This window comes from Adiantum capillus-veneris, chromosome 23 (assembly GCF_014529385.1).
Source record: "Adiantum capillus-veneris isolate H3 chromosome 23, ASM1452938v2, whole genome shotgun sequence".
In the NCBI taxonomy this organism is placed as follows: Eukaryota; Viridiplantae; Streptophyta; class Polypodiopsida; order Polypodiales; family Pteridaceae; genus Adiantum; species Adiantum capillus-veneris.
This window is the reverse complement of record NC_140953.1, coordinates 43,456,666-43,475,744: the sequence shown is the minus strand read 5'-3', so window position 1 is coordinate 43,475,744 and position 19,079 is coordinate 43,456,666. Positions and strand designations below refer to the sequence as shown.

At 45.4% G+C, this 19,079-nt stretch overlaps 1 protein-coding gene across 1 annotated transcript in view; it reads left to right on the top strand.

Moving 5' to 3' along the window:
* Nucleotides 1-17,160, top strand: part of LOC147427715 (peroxisomal 2,4-dienoyl-CoA reductase [(3E)-enoyl-CoA-producing]-like) — a 35,689-nt gene extending 18,529 nt beyond the window's left edge. Inside the window, exons 2-5 of the mRNA XM_086497782.1 lie at nucleotides 1,782-1,941; nucleotides 16,104-16,279; nucleotides 16,356-16,574; nucleotides 16,671-17,160. Of these exons, the coding sequence (XP_086353908.1) occupies nucleotides 1,782-1,941; nucleotides 16,104-16,279; nucleotides 16,356-16,574; nucleotides 16,671-16,838 (723 nt within the window). The 3' untranslated portion in view covers nucleotides 16,839-17,160. The remainder of the gene's footprint in view (nucleotides 1-1,781; nucleotides 1,942-16,103; nucleotides 16,280-16,355; nucleotides 16,575-16,670) is intronic.
* Nucleotides 17,161-19,079: the final 1,919 nt, after the last annotated feature.

The window sequence follows — 19,079 nt, the reverse complement described above, 5'->3', positions numbered from 1 at the left end:
CACCTAATATGCAGTCATGCACGAACCGCCTTGAAGGTGGTCAAAAATAGAATTTGGGTAAGTGGCAATGAAGTTTGGGTACCAAGGACCAAGCCTAGAAAATCTGGTGGAAAACGGAGTCCATTTGGTATTTTTCTTGCGAAAAATACTCGTCGGGGGTCAAAATTGGCCAAAACTGGGCTCAAAAAGGTTAAAAAATGTATGGAAAGGCCAAAATTTTCCACATCACTCATGGTGCCGTGAGAGTTCAAGCTGAGGGAGAGTTAGTGAAGCTCATTATCAACATTTTCACCTCTCTTGTGTGTGGGAGGAAACAGGGTTATTACAGGTGGTCCTATGAAGTCCCGTCTTGTTTGCGTCGTGTTTTGGAGTGTGTGGAGTGAAAGAGGGCATCTTCTCTTCAATTCTGCACTTGGGAGAGTCTATGGAAGTTCTCAAGTTTCATGGATGTGTGCGCGAGTAATTGAGGGAAGAAGGTGTAGCTTTCTACAAGATCACGTGACCCTGTATCGGTGCCATTAGGGTTGAGGCTACACCAAAGAACCCAACAAAGTGGAGTTTGGTGAAGCTTTTGCAATGGTTTGAGAGAGGCCTTTTGTGGCTGGAGTTTTTGAGTTTTTGATAGTTTTTTTTGTATCTTTTGGTCGCCATCGAGTGTGACTTTAAGCCTTGTTCAACTCGAATCCCTTGTAGTGTCTGCGGACAGGCAAGGGCTTGTAGGTCGAGATGTTTGGAGTTTGAATTGTGCTTGGGGGAGGAGTTTCATTGAGCTCTTGGGTGGTTGTGTGATGTGAGGGAAGTAAGTGTATTCCTTGTGTTGTGTTAAGGTGTCAGGGTGTGTGAGTGTGCGCAGGGTGTCTTTTGTGACGGACTGGATTCTGGCTTCGAGTGGCATACCCTTAATATGCACATTGTGTAAACGATGAAGCCAAACTTCATGTATTTCCTCTTGCACTCAAAGGGGAAGCTCGTGAGTGGTTTGAAGGTTTGGAAGAAGACAAAAAGCAAACATGGGAGCAAGTGAAGTATACAATTTTTGATAGGTTTGGAAAGAGACTAATAGCGATAGAAGAAACAACAAAATTGAGAAGTTCGCAACAAGATGTTCATACTAACTTTCAAGAGCTTTTGCAACTCTTCAAAGGTCTTTGGGTGCAATTAGAGGGGGCATCCCAAATTCGTTTGGCAAAAGATTTATGGTCAATAATGGTGCCATGACATGGAACTTAACAGTTAGAGCTTTGGATGCAGAAGCACTACAACATACATTACTCCCGGAGTTTCTACCTAGGTTTGATTTTAAATGGGAAGGAATGCCACAATTGTGACACATATTTCATCCATATGTTACTTCTTACACTTGATCCTGTTGCACGTACAAAGATGACCAGAATGGAGACCCTTGTCCTCGAAAGGGTGCGTCTTTTCACCCAACAGCTACATCTTTTCATCGAATGGTTGCTCTTACACCAAATGGTCATGTCTCTACAAAGACTAGTCACGACTATTGGTCAGAGGATGTAACTCTTTAGTCTAGAGTCATGTCCCTTCGTCAATAGACATGCCTCTTGATATGTCTGTTTTCATCTCCTATATAAAGGAGGCTATGTATGCAGTTCATTCAATCAAATCAATTCAACACTCTTGCAGTTTCTTGAGTATCAATTTAATCTTAAGTAGGAAGTTTTAGTCTTAATTCTAGGATTAGCACCACTAATCCTCACAGGTTACATTTAAAGGTGGTCTGTTGTCTGCTAACTTCATTGAATTTTTGAATGCAGGTAGAAGTTGTCCAAGGAGAAGTGCGGTCCTCAGATGATGCAAATAAAGCAGTTAAAGTTGCTCTTTCAAGTTTTGGTCGTCTTGACATTCTGGTCAATAGCGCAGCTGGAAACTTCTTAGCTCCGGCAGAGGTGCTGGCACCAAAAGGATTTAGGACTGGTAAGAAAGTTTTTCTAGTTCCATACGTTTGTTTCCTTGAAATGCATGTTTGAGGTTAGTTATTATTATCAAATACATAGAGTTAGTATTTCTGGTCGGCTGTAATATGCAGATTGGAAATTTTGTCAGTTAGTGTTGATTATAGCCAAGATCAACTAAGTAAGAGTTTTGTTTTCTTGTACTTTTGGTTCTTCCAAGTGCTGATTCGTAGCCATATGAAACATAAATTCAGCTGCAGAGTTTAAACTAATCATGTTTCAAATATCTGGTTGGTGCTGTTTTTTGTGGTTGCATGGTAACTTGAATTTTGTGAAACTGATTTTGAGGGATCAGCTTTTGCATATGGCAAACACCTATGCGTATGGAAATAATAAATTCCATTTAATATGTATCGTAGTGGACAAGAAAATCACATGCGACCTAAGCGAGCTATATCCTGTTTAATTGTTTCTTGAAAAGCTTCTAGAATGATAATGGCTATTGGATTAAGTTGAACATAATCAGCTATTCCAATTACCCTTCTAGATTATGCATGATTAAGTATGTTTGATCAGATCATATGCACAATACCACATGAATATGAAAGTATGGTAAGTTTATTGAAAGAGTTATGGTTGGGAGTGTCAAGTTTCCTCTAGAGCTATTTGTAACGGTCAATGAATAGCCTGCCCTTTCCACCCAAACATGATGTTCTCCTAGTTGTGGAGCTATGTCTGACTCTTGCGAGAAGTGTATACTGAAAGTTAGTGCTAAATGGTGCAGATATTGTATGCTTTGAAGCTTGAATAGCCATTATTTAGACTATGCTTAACGAGGTTATGCTCGAATATTTGTTCAAAGCATGGATGCATCTTACATAGATTGTTACCATAGACGTTGCTTGATATTGGTGCCAAATCAATCAATTTGCCGTATGAGCTAGAATGCTCAATATTGTGTGTCAAAGTGTAGCGAAACAGTTTAAGGATTTTTGTGCAGATCTAGTACTTTGCAAACACAAGGTTACTTCTGAGAGAAACTAAACGCAATGAGAGAGAGAGAGAGAGAGAGAGAGAGAGAGAGAGAGAGAGAGAGAGAGAGAGAGAGAGAGAGAGAGAGCACCGCATGTCGGGTCCCAACCACCCTCAAGGGTCCCCTTGCTTTGTTGCTAGAGCATGTACTTGCTTTAGATTACTTACACAAATGTTGATACAATGGCTAATTGTTGAATGCTGAATGCTGAATACTTCGTGTTGATGTTGATTTGATGCATAACGCTAAGGATGATTTGGTGCAAATATATTGGGATGATCTGGTGCAAAAATGATGGGCTGATCTGGTGCAAAAATGCGGATAATGCTTGTCACGTGCACATCTAACCCTATGTGTACGTGGACAAGCTACTTCAGTTAACCTAATCTAGTTCAGTTAGCCTAGATTAGGAAGTGTACTGCACTTTTGTGAGTCTGTTCACAGACCGTGCATGTCGAGGCACTTAGATTAGATGCATATCCTCTGGTTGCACACAACATGATCATCAGCATTACCATCAGGAGCATTTTCCAGTGCATTAAATTTATTTCCCTACTTTAGTCATTTTTCACTTATATTTTTAAGTGACTTTTGTTGGGAACTAGGTAGGGAAAATTTAACAAGCAAGTGTATAAAGAAACCTAGTGCTAGCACTTTCTAGCAGAAGAGGCAGCAGGAACTTCGGTTCAGCAGGCAACTTCTCAGCAGGAACCCCCCAGTAGACCTAGCGTTTTTGCACCAAGACCAAGATCAGCCCAGCGTTTTTGCATTGCAGCAGCCTGGCGACAGCAAGACCACAGAACAGCCCTAGCATTAGCAGATTCCCCGCAACAGAACAGTTTTCAGCCCTAGCGTTTTTGCATCAGCATAGCGTATTGCAGATTCACCGCGACGAAACGCTAAGAAGCACCATCGTTTTTAGTTTTCAGCAATCAGACATCGCAGAAGAAGTCCCGAACCTGGCAGATATCACCTTCCCGTAGCAGATCCTCGCCGCATGGTCGGATCGACAAGCGTTTGCAATTTCAGCCCGGAAAACGCAGAATTCAGCATCTGCGTTTTCAGCGCGTCGTCGTCATCGACATCGTCACTGACATAGAGTCAGAATTTAGCAGATAAAGATTTGCAGATTTCAGCCATTAGCGTTTTCAGATTTCAACCCGTCTCGTCGTTGTATACAATGGTGGCTAGGTGTTTCTTATATACTAGCTTGGGGGGTTGGGGCCCTTAAGTACCCCCCTGAGCAAATTGCCCTACCTAGAACTTTGACAAATAAGTAATATAAATACCTAAATCCAAAATAAATATTGGGAGCACATTGGCTTATTCACTTGAGGTTTAACACCCTCTTGGCAACTCATAGTGGACATATGTAGGAAGACCAAGTCGACGAAAAAGCTACCATGGACACCCCAACAGAGGATCGCATGGTCTACTGGGATTTGCTAGTGTCAACCCATCACTTGAGAAGAATGCCATCTTGATCATTAGTTGCCTCATAAAAAATTGAACTATAGACCACACTACGTTCAAGAATCCCCATTCACGAATTGTGTACACATGACGTCCAAACTTTTCTAGATAGTGAATGTTTAAAACACATCCTGTCCATAATCCTGTTAGACTTACACCACTCTGTTGCTTCACAGGTCTAGGGCATGCATGTACAACTAGTGTGCCTCCAGGTTGGCCTCCCTTTGCATATGCATTTAGGCTGCATCATTGTCCGGGCGCCCACCTTGTCCGGGCCCCCTCATATTTCATTAATTTCTTGTTGGGTCATGGGGGATTTTTCCAGGCATTGCCCTACCTCCCCTTGGGAACCTATATATGAGGCCAGGGGGGTATCCACTTCCACATCTCATCATACAGATTTCATTTGATGTATTGACAAGGTCTTTAGCTCATGGTAGTCATGGGGGGCTGATCGACCCCTCTTCACCGTATCTTGCATTTGTAGTCTCTCTCTCTCTCTCTCTCTCTCACACACACACACACACACACACACAAACTGCTGACGCGTCAAGTCACTAATGTAGCAGGCTACAGTGTCACTTTCACAGGTCACTTTCACAGGACACACAGTTAGTACAGTTGGTCTAGGATGGTTCACACTGGACGGACTCTCTGGGCTGGTTAGTGACACGTGGCAGCAGAGATATGGACTGGTTTAGTGGACATCGTGGCCAGGTCACCACATGGCTGACATTTATGAGCCGTTGGTGGCTCTTTATGGTGGTACATATGAGTAGTAGCGGTTGGTCATCGGGATTATCTTCGTCACCTTTGGTCCAGCATCGTGGTCGAGAACAGGAGTCTATACACAGAGACGTCTTCACCATCCCTGCACATCTGAGCCTCGACCCCCATTGTACCTGTGAGTCCTGGGCTGGAGCTAAGTGTGCTGCCACGCCAGAGTCTGTATCAGTCTTTGAGATAGTCGAGTCATATGTTCTGGTCTGCTGTTGTGTCTTTGTGAGCTCTGTTGATGTCTCTTGTTTCCTTTCTGTTCAATCTGTTTGAGTGAGATTGTCACGCACATTGCACTGAGGACCACCCACTGTAGAGAGCACGACACATTATCCACGCTACAGGTGCTCTCATTTTGGCGACCACGATGGGATCTCAATTGAAATCTCACTCTGTGAGGTGCAAATCTTGAAGCTAGTTGGGTCTATCTAGCTTCGCCTACCTTGCCTAACTTCGCCGACCTTGCCTTGCACTGTTCTCCTCTCGCCTGGTCCAACTGTTCTCTCGCCCTGGTCCAACCTGTCCTCGTCCCTGGTCTAGTTCTCCTCCACCCTGGTCTAGACCTTGTCCTTGGTCCAGCCTTGTCTCGTCCCTGGTCCAGCCTGGTCCAGTCACTTGCCTGGTCTAGTAGAGTCTAGACCAGTCTTCAGCCAGTTCAAGGTCTTCTTGCCCAAAGCTTGGTTGGGTTGGTGGTCACTGCATGACACATACAAGGCGGTCAGTCGAGCGTCAAAGTGCACTACTGAGCCCTCTGAAGCACTACAACAGAAGACGACCCTTAGAACCTGTTAGAAGTCCATCAACCTCATCACCCATAGTACATACCTCCACATACGACTTCACCCATTCCTCCCTCCGGTTCCTCATCTTCCAGATCACCTTCGCCAGTAAAGCTCTCCCCTATTCTGCTACAGCAGGCTACTGAGCAACAGGCTCAGGAAGGGGCCATGGAGCCGTTGGCTAGCGTTTTGGCTAAGGTAAACATCAAGTTCCCTACATTCAAAGGACTCTCTTCAGAAGATGTTGACGACCATACAAGGAGGTTTGTATCTCTCCGTAGGGGTCGTGGTCTTAATAGGAAAGATGCTTATTTGGTACTCTTTCCATCCACCTTGGATGGCTTAGCAGACAAATGGTACAGACAGTTTGCAGAGAACCATTTTGCAACTTAGGCGACCTTAAGACAACAGCTGTGTGCAGCTTTCAGGCCAGGTGACTACCAGGAGAAGGTGTTGGATGAGTTGGCCAACATGGTGCTCCATCCAGAGGAGACTTTTGCAGAACTTATGACGAAAACCAAGTCTCTGGTTGCCAAGCTTCCCCAACAACCAGGTGAAGTTATGGTTAAGAAATGGGTAGAGAAGGTCCTTCCCAAAAGTTCTCAGCAAAAACTACGAGAGAGTCTCCGACCCGACACCACTCTGGAGGAGTTCATTGCAGCTGCTACGAGGATAGAGGGGGCTAGGAAGCTGTTCACCAACCCCCCTCACATAGAGACCCCCTCTGTGTTTTTGGAAAGTCCCTCTGATCCTTTACCTTCTTTACGTAGGGAACTGGAAGCCCTAAAGTTACTGCGAGCTCTTCAAGAGGAGAGGTCCTTCTCTCTTAGAGAAGAGAAGCCTCCACATCACGAGGCATTGGAACAGATCAAGCGCGAGCTAGAAGAGCTCAAGTGTCATCAAGAGACTAAGGCTACGGTTTTGTGTAGCTCATGCCGCTCTCCAGGGCACCCTCCACAGGAATGCCCCCTTCGGGTTTACTGCCACTTCTGTGAAAAATCTGGACATGAGGAAAAGGACTGTTACTACCTCAAGGGATTGCGACAAATACAGCAAAGTCTTGGTCCTACTCTTCAACAAGGGCCAGCACCTACATCCAACATGGTTTCTCCCTGTGGTCATCCACACCATATGCCACCTTTGTTGACAGCCCCTCCTATGCAAGGTATGCAGAGCACTTTTCCCTCTCAGAGCTTTTATCATAGCCTTGCTCCCTCATCACCTCAAAGCTTCTATGCCTCCACCTCCAACTCACTGCACTAGGAGCAAGGACCACCTTGCCCTTCGACTCGCCCTTTGAATCGGCCCATTTTGTGCTACAGATGTGGGGAATATGGGCATTACCAAAGCAAATGCCCCTGCCAGAAGGGTCCCCTCCTTGCCGTCATTGCCCTGAAACGAAGGATCACTACAGTAAGGATTGCCCTAAAACTTCGTGCATCCACGGCTCGAACTCAAGTCAAAGCCAGAATGAGTTTGCCTTTCCCAAGCTCAACTTGATAGCAGTGAGCACTGTTTCTCAGCCGCCCCCTTCTACCCACGTGGTTACCCCTCAAAATAAGCTGCCGCAATTGGCAGAGGAGCCATCGGGCATCCTCACCTGGGCCCAGAGAGCCGCTCTCGGTCTTAGCATTCCGTCAAGTTCAACTCCCCCACACATTCTCACACCAGTGGATACCCTGTCTGCAGCTGTAAACAAGCCATCCCCCAGTGCCATGAAGGAATCCAAATCTTCGCTCTCAGATATTGATGAAGCTTTCTTGGAAGCAGTTTCCAATCTACAGAAGATCAAGGTACCAGAGGAACAACAGGTAGAAAAAGAGAAGCTTACAGCAAAGACAGTCTTGAAAAACACTTTCCAACAAGTGTCCCTCTATGACATGCTGCGGCTAGATACAAGTTTTAGAAGTGACACCCTTGCTGTTATTCAATCACTTACCCTGGAGCAAGTCCTAGTGGCGGGCACCTCCCAATGCGACCATCAGAGTCCTATATGATATCCAATCCCGCTGCTCCACTCACTGATTATAGAAGCCCTCGCCTGACAGTGTCCGTTTTGGGTCGGAAATTCTCGGGGGTGATAGTGGATGGTGGATCTGGCATCAACCTGATGCCCGAGTTCACTATGTTAGCTCTAGGTCTACAGCTTACTCGCCCTGCTCCCTTCACAGTTACATTGGCCGACCAACGGACAGTATACCCAGTGGGCATCGTGGACAATGTGCCTCTGCAGGTACAAAACTTTACTTTTAACTTGGATTTTGTGGTGGTTCGTCTTCCCCAAGTTGAGGGCGGATTTCCCTTGCTTATTGGAAGACCATGGTTGCGACACACTAAAGCACTCCATGATTGGGGAAACGATGCAATGTAGATACATACTTCTGGCTCCCCGATGATCCTCTTAGGAGGTATGGATCCAATGGTGCAACAAGTTTCTTTGTCAATGGAAACCAACCCTAAACAAGAACAGCCTACTACACCTGAAGGGTCAGGCAAAGATCTGTTGGAGTGGCTGGAGGCTACCAAATCTATGCCTTGTTATGGAGTCTCTATTCACTCTTTGCTTGAAGGTACACCCTCTTCAAATGTTTCCATAATAACTAAACCTAATGAGCCACCTGAGCCTATGAAGAAGCGTAGAAGCAGCAAGAAATCTCCTCTACAGGAGTTCGCTCCCCCTCAAACATCAACCCCTTTGGTGTCTGCTGCTCCGACCAGAACAAAGCTCTCCTCTGTGTCTAGCAAATTCCCTTCTCAGAGCCCGTCCTGCAAGATGAATTCCAAGATCATGATAGCCGTCTTGCTCATGATAGCTGTCTGCTCCTTACTTGTACCTATCTACCCTTACCCCCTCGACCTTACCCACAATCAGAATGCCCACATCCTTAGGGTTCACAACTGTGGCAAAGAGATCATCAAGAGCGCCGAACATTGTTGTTCCCATCATCTACATGAGAGTCACCAAAACAATATAGAGCAGGCACTAATGTTCTCCCCAATGTTGTCCCCTGCTGCTCTAGGCTCCTGGCGGCAACCCTCCTCCATTGGTGCCGGCTCCTACAGAATCCTCCTTTGGTGCCGGTTCCTGCATTCTGTTGTTCAGCAGATGAAATTGTCGCTTTCCACATGGACAAGCATGATGATCGCCTGTGCGGTAGGGCGGTGTCGCCTTGGCATATCCTTTCTCATATTTACTTTGGGTTGCAATTAGTAACGGTAAGTGATGGTGAAGCTCAGTATAACTCACAGGCCGCTTCTAAAGCTGCAGATTGTAGCAAGAAGCTTAAAGTTTAAATAGTAAATGCAGGCTGGTGGAGGAGAGTAGCTCCATCATCCCCCGCCACTCCTCATCCCCTTGTCTATCCCTCTCCATTGCCCAGCTCTCGCCCTATTCACCCCACCCCCTCCCTGCCCTCGCCCCGTTCCCTCCCCCTCACCCCCCCTTGTCTATCCCTCTCGCCCTCGCCCCCTCACTCGCCCTCGCCCCTAATCCCTCCCCCTCGCCCTCGCCCCTACCCACCCCCTCTCACCCCTACCCTCCCCCTCACTTCCCCTCCCCCTCGCCCTTGCCCCTACCCACCCCTCACCCCTACCCTCCCCCTCACTTACCCTCGCCCCTACCCACCCCCTCGCCCCTACCCTCCCCCCTCACCCTCCCTCGCCCCTACCCAGCCCCCTCTCCCCTCACCCCTACCCACCCCCTCACACACACTCGCCCCTACCCACCCCCTCCCTTGCCCTCGTCCCTACCCAGCCCCCCCTCACCCCTATCCACCCCCTCCCTTCCACTCGCCCCTAACCAGCCCCCATATCTATGCCTCCCCACCCCTCTCAGCCTCAACATGTTCCCCACCCCCCACCACACTCCGCATCATAGCTGACTCTCAACTTTCACTTGGTTGCCATCCTGTAGCAAGTTTTTCCCCACCCCACCCTGCATGATAAGATGGCTCGATGGTTGCCATCTTGTTGCTACTGTGAAGGCCTTTCTGTTCTGCCATCATGATGGAGCTTAACCCTATAGCTTAACCCTATTTGCGGTGTTACTCGGGCTTATGGTCATCCCTCCTTTCGAGAAGAGTGTTGTTGCAAAAAGTGTGGCAAGGTTCATCTGCAACTGCAAGCGTGAACCAGGTCATTTTTCTATCACTATGGTTAGGGCAGATAAAGATGCCCTGGAATCAAACTGAGCTTATCTCTTTGCTATAGAGCATCATTTTTTTGCCAATTGGGATTCTTGGATTATGCAATCATACTGAGTCCCGCCTATTCAAAGCTTAAAACGGTTGCAAGCAGTGCAGTGTGTTTAAACTCCACTTTTGGGCCTAGAACCTGCTTCAAGAAAGATGTACAGATGCAGTACCTAATGTTTTCTTTCACAGTTTTTTCAGTATTCCTCTCACCGGGACGGTGAGCGGGCTTGTGGCGGGCAACCTGTAGCAGGCTACAGTGTCACTTTCACAGGAAACACAGTTAGTACAGTTGGTCTAGGATGGTTCACACTGGACGGACTCTCGAGTCTCTGGGCTGGGCAATGACACGTGGCAACAGAGATACGGACTGGTCTAGTGGACATCATGCCCAGGTCACCACATGGCTGACATTTATGAGCCGCTGGTGGCTCTTTATGGTGGTACATATGAGTAGTAGCGGTTGGTCATCGGGATTATCTTCGTCACCTTTGGTCCAGCATCGTGGTCGAGAACAGTGAGTCTATACACAGAGACGTCTTCACCATCCGTGCACATCTGAGCCTCGACCCCCATTGTACCTGTGAGTCCTGGGCTGGAGCTGAGTGTGCTGCCACGCCAGAGTCTGTATCAATCTTTGAGATAGTCGAGTCATATGTTCTGGTCTGCTATTGTGTCTTTGTGAGCTCTGTTGATGTCTCTTGTTTCCTTTCTGTTCAGTCTGTTTGAGTGAGATTGTCACGCACATTGCACTGAGGACCACCCACTGTAGAGAGCACGACACATTATCCGCGCTACAACTAAAGAGCAGATCCATTGTGCAGATCCCGACTGAGGGGCCTAAACCCTAAGTGGAGGTAGAAGCAGCAGAAGATGAAGCAAGATGATCACACACACACACAAAAGATATGCAGCCAGTTGATGACGTGGCAGATCTGTATAGATAGTCTGGATTTTCTGTTGACTGCTTACGTGGCAAAATTGTACGGGTTTTCGTGAATTGTGCTGACATGTTGATGTGGCAGCCTCTATGGATTTTCGTGATTTGCGTTGTTGACGTGGCAGACAGATTTTCGTAAATCACGTTGATAGCATTTGGGCATTGCTTTTGGATCAGATGCTTTTGAGTTTGAAGGCTTTTCATGTACACTGCTTTTGGGCCTAAGGCCTTTAAATAAAAGGCCATGGGCTCATTCTCGAGCATGCTTCTGGAGAAGGTGCAGAGTCTGAAGTACCAGCTTGTACTATGTTGATGCAATATAAAGAAATACCGAAAGGGACGCCAAGGTTGGGGCAAATACTCTCTTGGGGGAGGGGGGGGGATCTAATTCTGCCACTCCGTGTCACGTGTCGTCTCTCCCTTTCAATTCAGTTGTTATTGAAGTGCTAAGAGTCTGTTCAGTCTGTTCTTTTCTATTGGCCCGTGGTGTCCGTCTTGTGATAGTGGTATCAGAGCATCAGGCGTGTGCTTTTTTGAAAGAATACGAGTCCTACAAAAGAGCAGACAGAGCAAACCAAAGGCTATTGGAATCTTATTTGAAGTATCTTCGGGTCCCGACTCGGACTTACTAGTCACTTCCACCGTGCATCCGTCTTCACCGCTCATGTCTTACAGGGCATAAGCCATAAAGATCACTTGCAAAGAAGGATCCAAGATTTTTTTCGAGCTGCTGTTTTTCTCAGATGCAGTGTCATGCAGTGGTGGAAGCCTCTATAGCTATCAAGCCGCTCACTCCAAGGACTTGGCAAGCTTTCAAGAAAATTTTTGCCGGAAGTTATATGGTTTCTGACATCTTCCTTCAGAGTGCAACTTCTAGAAGAGTGGGGTATCTTGAAATGCTTGCCATGGAAACCCTTGCTGATTACAACTTGCAGTCTTTAGACGTCTCTCAACAGGTCTCTTAAAGATAACCTTGGAGGTCTAGTGTGATTGCTAGGTCTTGGGACTACCATCACGGCCACAGGAACATTGCTTGTTGAGGCTTGTTTCGACTATTCCAGAGTTTGTTTTCCATACTGTGGTCGGGTACGAACTTCTGGAAGGAACCTAACCCTACTTTTTGGTGCAGGTTTCAGGATGGAAAGTCAGTCTACTTTTTGACCTCGATTGATGTCGAGATTGCTTTTTAAGTTTGAGTTCTGTTTGAGAACTTGTTTGGTGATCCTGATTAAATTTGTTTGAAATGGATGGTATCTGTTTTGAACCTATCTTGGTGCCGATTTGAACTGTTTGACTCTGGCTTTAATATTGGTTTCATTGATTGGTGATTTTTTTTCTCCCAAGTCGAGGAGTAAGAAATACTGTTTGGGTATTGTTTGAACCTCGGAATGACCTAGGCCGATGCCTAGAGAGCGTTTCGTTGTATGTTTGAAAACCTCAGAACGATGCAGGCCGATGCCTGGGGAGCGTTTCGTTGTATGTTTGAAAACCTCGGAACGACGCAGGCCGATGTCTAGGCAACGTTCCGTTGTATGCTAGAAAACCTCCGAACGACGTAGGCCATTGTCTGGGGAGCATTTGGTTGTATGCTTCAACCTCCAAGCGACGCAGACTGCGGTCTGGGGAGTGTTTGGTTGTATAGTCCTCTGAGCTCATGGCTCGGACTTTTTAGGTTATTTGCGGGGGGCTTGACGAGGTAGTCGTTGAGTAGCTTCATACCGCAGACCGTTTGTCTCGGGGGAGTGCTCGGCGGCGCTGTTTGTTGTGTCTTGTAACATGAAAATGTGAGCATTTGAGGTAGTCGTTGAGTAGCTTCATACTATAGACCGTTTGTCTCGGGGGAGTGCTCGGCGGTGCTGTTTGTTGTGGCTTGTAACATGCATATGTGAGCATTCGTGTTGCATTGTGATGTGCCGACCACTGAATATTCCTAATTGAATGAGATTGCTTGGGTATGTAATTTTAGTGTATCAAGGTACCCGTGGAAGATCAGTCTCAGTGTGATGGCTAATTTTACTACGTCGGAATATCAAGAGTTCCGATCTGGACGAAAGAAGAAGCCAACTCCTTGATCAAAAGAGCTGAAAGGAGAAGCCAACTCCTTGATCAAAAAGAGCCAAAAGGAGAAGCCAACTCCTTAACAAAATCTACAGACTAGAGTGGGACTTCAATTCTTTAGACTCTCTTGGAGATTTTACCTACGAGATGCGGGAGATCAGGCATCATTATGCGACTACATCTGGAGTCACCCAGCGCTGGCTTGGATGGTAGTGCAGTTGGTCTTCTATACTCGTGATCATTTGGATTACAAACTTCAGAGCTGCTTACACTCACCCTTGGTAACCTTACAACAGACTTATCCCCCGACCTAGGCAGTAGGCCACTCCCAGCTCATTCACATTGAGAGCCACACCGAGATGCGTTTTGGTGGCGTTGTTGGCGCGGATTTTGTTTTGGTTGACACCAGAGAATTGGAGACAGGAGATACAGGCAAGACGGTGCAAAAAAATTGGTCTGGCCACTTCACTTCACAGCACAGCACAGACTGCTTAGTCTGGCTTTCCTTCTTCATACACGATGATTACGGTGCAAATAGCTTGGTTTGACGACACCTCTTCTCAGAGGCTCTTCACAGCACAGATTGTTGAGTCTGGCTTTCCCCGCATCTCGGATTACCCTACCTACTGACACGCCACCATCCGGTGGTGGTCCGTGCGGTCTACTGGTGGCTGCTGCAGCTTATGGTAGCTTCTACAATGCAGACTGTTTAGTCTGGCTTTCCTTGTTTCGGAGGACGTTTACGGCGTAGTTTGCTACATTTGGCCTTCCTGGAGTTTCACACAGCTTAGCCAGCTGCCCACCTTGTGTTGCAGGTTCATGCATTGACAGGCTTCTGATCATTCTCATGACAGTTCCTGGGCTTCTCCATTTTCTCTAGACGGTTTGACTACACACACCACATATCCTATTAGGCAGGACACTTGCAGGTCTCTTGGCACTTCTCTTGTGACAAGGAGTTGTTTTCGCACTCACTTTGAAACCTTCACACAGTATCTTCACCCTGTATCAGCGGAGTACAACAGTTTGCTACACTCCTTCTGACGGCACTTTACCATGGAGATTTCTTGGCGGTTGGAACACCCCAGACTGCTGCTACACTCGCGGAGTTCGCCGGAGTATTGTCCTTCAATGGACATCGCAGCCGACGTCTTCATCATTTGCCTTACATCTTTGGCTTCATGCGGTTTGTTCAACATCAGGTGTTGAGAGGGGGTGTTAGACTTACACCATTGCTTCACAGGTCTAGGGCATGCATGTACGGCTAGTGTGCCTCCAGGTTGGCCACCCTTTGCATATGCGTTTAGGCTGCATCATTGTCCGTGCGCCCACCTTGTCTGGCGCCCTCATATTTCATTTATTTCTTGTTGGGTCGTGGGAGATTTTTCCAGGCATTGCCCTACCTCCCCTTGGGCACCTATATATGGGGCCAGGGGGGTACCCACTTCCACTTCTCATCATACAGAGATCATTTGATGCATTGACAGGGTCTTCAACTCACGGTAGTCATGGGGGGGCTCCCTCTTCACCATATCTTCTGTTTGTGGTCTACTCTCTCTCTCTAGCTAGACACCCAGAATGATCCTAAGAAGTTTATTTAATACTTTGTATTTAGTTTCACATTTAAATTTCACACTTTTCACACTTAGTACTTCAGTACTAAGGTACCTAGACATTGTAACAGATTCACCACTTTTGTATCAGTTTGGTCTCATAGGTCATTCTGGCCTTTTGAAGACGTTAATATAACATTTCATTTCATTTCATTTCTCTCTCTCTCTCTCTCTCTCTCTCTCTCTCTCTCTCTCTTCCGCACACGCGCACTCTCACAAATCCGGCCAACATCAATGGATTGTCTAAAACACATCCATTGTTTTGTATACGTTGCGTTGGTTCCGTGCCAAATGCATGTGCCTTGAACTCCGACCCACGAGTTCAAACACCGATAACTTGAACTTCAACACAAGGCTCCAAATCATTTGTAGGGAGCTCCTTTTGCCCCTTTTTGCACTCATAATCCTCTCTCTGGCTGAAGCAAGTGGCGGCAACAGCCACATGACTAGAAGGCTGGAGCCCTTGCCAATGTAGTCTCCACCACACCGGCAGACTCCGTCGAGTCCTCCATAGAATCATTGCCACTGCTGTTCTCATCATGCTTGCCTTTGCCTTTGCCTTTGTTCTTTGTTGAGCTTTTGCCTTTGCCTTTGGATCTGCAATCCCAAAAAAAATGACTACGCTTTCCACAGTTGTGACAACAGCTTGTAGACTTCTTGTTAGACTCTGAAGCAGCAAGTGCTTCACCATCTTTGCCAAAAACTCGAATTTTGCCTTTAGCGATTAACACGGCTTCCTCCTCAATGGGAAAAGAGCTGATATCGTCAGATGATAGCTTTTTCTTTGTGATTTGTAAGCGTAGTGTCCTAGACACCGTTTCGTACTCCTCAAGCAATTGCGTTGAGAAGAAAGCAATTAATTGAGTACTAGTCAATGCATTTTTCATAGCCGAGAGTTGGTCATAACCTTTACCTTCATTAGAAAAGATTGCATGGAACGTCTAGTTTCAAAATGGATGGAAAGTAATCGTCCAAGGAGGGTGACCGCATCTCGATCAAACATTTCAATGAGCTTGGATCACATTGCATTGGTGGTCTTCGAAGTCTTTATGGTTGGAGAAAGTTCTTTCATGAGAGACTCTGCAATGGTTGACATTGCCTTCAGATTGCTCGCATCCCCATTAACACCTCGCCTTTTCTTAACCTTGTTGTGTTATTGCTCTTGCCATTTTGTTTGATCAATGGACCTGCTACATCGTGCTTTTCAATGGCCCACAATCCTTTCAAATTAGAATTTGTCGCTCAAGGACAATCTTTGTTGTGAGTTGAAAGGTAATCCTCCAGTTTTATGATCATCATTGAAATTTTGTCTTTTTGCCAGTCATTGAGATTGACACAATTGGCACATTTAACATGTGTCATGCATCCTTTTCTGCACTACGAAAGGATGGAGAAGGAAAAGATTCTAAGAAGGGACAAGGTGGTGTCATTATTAATATCAGTGCAACATTACATTATGGGGCCACATGGTATCAGGCACATGCATCTGCAGCGAAGGTAAGGAGTTTAGACAGAGCCCGCCGGCTTGAGGAAAGAGGTTTGTGATTTGACTAGAAATTCATACTTTTTTCAGGCTGCGATTGACAGCTTGACAAGGAGTCTTTGCCTTGAGTGGGGCCCTGAGTACGGTATACGAGTCAATGGGATAGCTCCTGGCCCGGTTGACAATACTGCTGGGGCCCTCAAACTCGGGGTATCCAATACTGCTGAGCGGCCGGATCTGGCAGCTAAAATCCCAATCGGTCGGTTGGGAACCACTTGGGACATTGCAATGGCTGCAGTTTTTCTTGCGGTAAATAACCTACCAAGGCACAGAAATAGGGTGAAATTTTGCATTTTTATCTTTCCTTTTGCTGGCTCTCATCCTTTTTTTTTTGGCTCTGGTCAGTCCAATGCAGGTAGTTGGATTAGTGGCGAGACATTAGTAGTCGATGGCGGGCACTGGCTTTACAAACCTGCATCCATCTCCAGAAAGGATGTGGTCATGGCTTCCCGGTCGGTAGAGCAGAAAAGTAGGGATACTGGCATCCCAGACTCTGCAAAAAGCAAATTGTGAGAGAGCTAAATATTGCAAAACAAAGCAGGGCCCTGATGCTTATATGCAAGATTTGCATGTGAGCAACCTTAAGTATGTATAGGGTTGAAGGGGGTGTACCCCACGTAAGGACTTCCAAGATCGATCGCTATGAAGTGAAGCTGCTGATTATTCTTTACAAAATGCAGATATATGATCAACCATTCCTAATCTCTCTCTCTCCCTCTCTGCCATTTCCCTCTTGAATAACAGGTTTTGAGTTCAACTCTCCTCGTCGGATAGATCTTTAAGGTCTCTTGGATAGTTTCCTATGACGTTAAACAATCTCTTCTTCTTCTTCTTCTCTCTCTTTGTTCGTCTTCATTCTCGGTTTTTCTGATATGAAGTGTAGCACATGGCCATGTACATTGTTATGCACTATATTTTTAAAATGAGTCAGGCAGGATAAAATCATTAGATTGTGCTACTTTTCTCATCTTCTGAACGCGTCACATTGTATGCATTTGGGATAAGTAGTGTCTGAGAAATGGTTCGCGGCTCGTGTAATAACACATGATGTTGGCAAAGAAGTGCATTCTCATTTAACAGATAAACTTGATGACACCATCTGTATTATAAGTGAAGACCTATTGGAAATGAAAACATTAATGTAAAGCTCAATGTACCCACTACAACAACTCTATAACGTCTACGAGACAAACTGCACAGGCAATGTTGTTGTGATCCTTGAGCTACGGCCAATGGTAAATATAGTATACCAGCCGGAATTAATCAGTAAGAGACATTATGCGAACAATTCAGTGCATCGATAGGAGGCTTATGCTAGTGTGTTGCTTGTCAATTTTTGCATACTTGGACAATGCCTACTACATATCTCATCTTTGATTGCTAATTCTCATATGGTGTGCATCATCTCATATCCAATACCAAGAAATTATGCCTTACCATTCTCCACCTTTACACCTGCTAGTGCTTCTATCAAGGTGAAACATTGTGTTCTTTTGCCCCTTCCACATGCCAAAAACTCAAATTTCATATGCAACCATTAATTTTGTCCATGATGGCATCTTCCCTCCTGCATTTTCAATAGCCTTATCAAACTAGTGGGAGCTTATACAACATGTATCATCCACACAACAAGTGAGTATCATGACTAAACCATTGCAAGAAGTTTTCCCCATCTATAGATTGATGCAACTTGTGCATTTATAGCTTCCATACACCTCATATAGCTAATGTTCCAAGCTCATTATAAAGACTCATCTCAAACTCACCTGAATTAGCATCCCCAATGTATACAACCCAACAAGGCGTTCGCCAACTTTCTTCTTTTCTTTTGGAGAACTATTTGTAGTAGCCTACCCACATGGCATTGCCCATGTCTTTTCAACAAATGCTACACATGGGCTTTCCAAACTCACTCTCTTAACTTACTCTTTTGTGGCCAAATTATTATTCAAATCAACCCCACTAACTTCTTGTTTAGTATATAAATCGCTCCTCTCATCAAAGAAAATGACCTTGTATTACCGTCAATCTTGCGAGAGAATATTAAAACATGTATATCTTTTTGTCTTAAGAAAATAATATATTAAGGGATCTAACTTTGTGCAACACGAGTCATTTGGCACATGCTAATAACCAATGCATCCGAACCGGTTAAGATAAAGGTTCTTGTTTGATCACATCTCTCAAGGTGTTACATCTTGTATGGTTATTGTAAGGGCATGCTAATGCTATAAACTATCCTACGAACAACCTCGTCCCAATAGTCACTCCATTTTTATGTGGAGAGCTTCTCATCTGATGCCTCTCTCAATCTATCTTCCTTGAAAAAAAAAAAAAAAAAAAACTAATTGTTCATATACTCTTGTGTTTGATTACCTAATGCATTACAATCATAATTTTTTGCCATGTTTTTTCAAAATGAATGACCTCCTCATGCTTCTCTCACAAAATACAATCTCACCAATGAATATAGGATAGTAATTGTCTCCAGATAGTGTAGCAAGTTAATCCCCAATACATTTAAATACACACTATTAGGTATATTTTTGTTGATAACTCCACTAATGCAAAATGACACTTACATCTCTTGTTCTTAAAAGGAACCCTCATGTGAGAATTAGGTAGTCTTATCACAATCTCCTTCTTTTGCTTGATTTTCTAATTTTGCACATTCAAGTGAAAGATGAAATGCTTATGATAAAGCATGGATAAAAATACTTCACGCTAAAAGCAAACGCCAAATCTACAAAACAA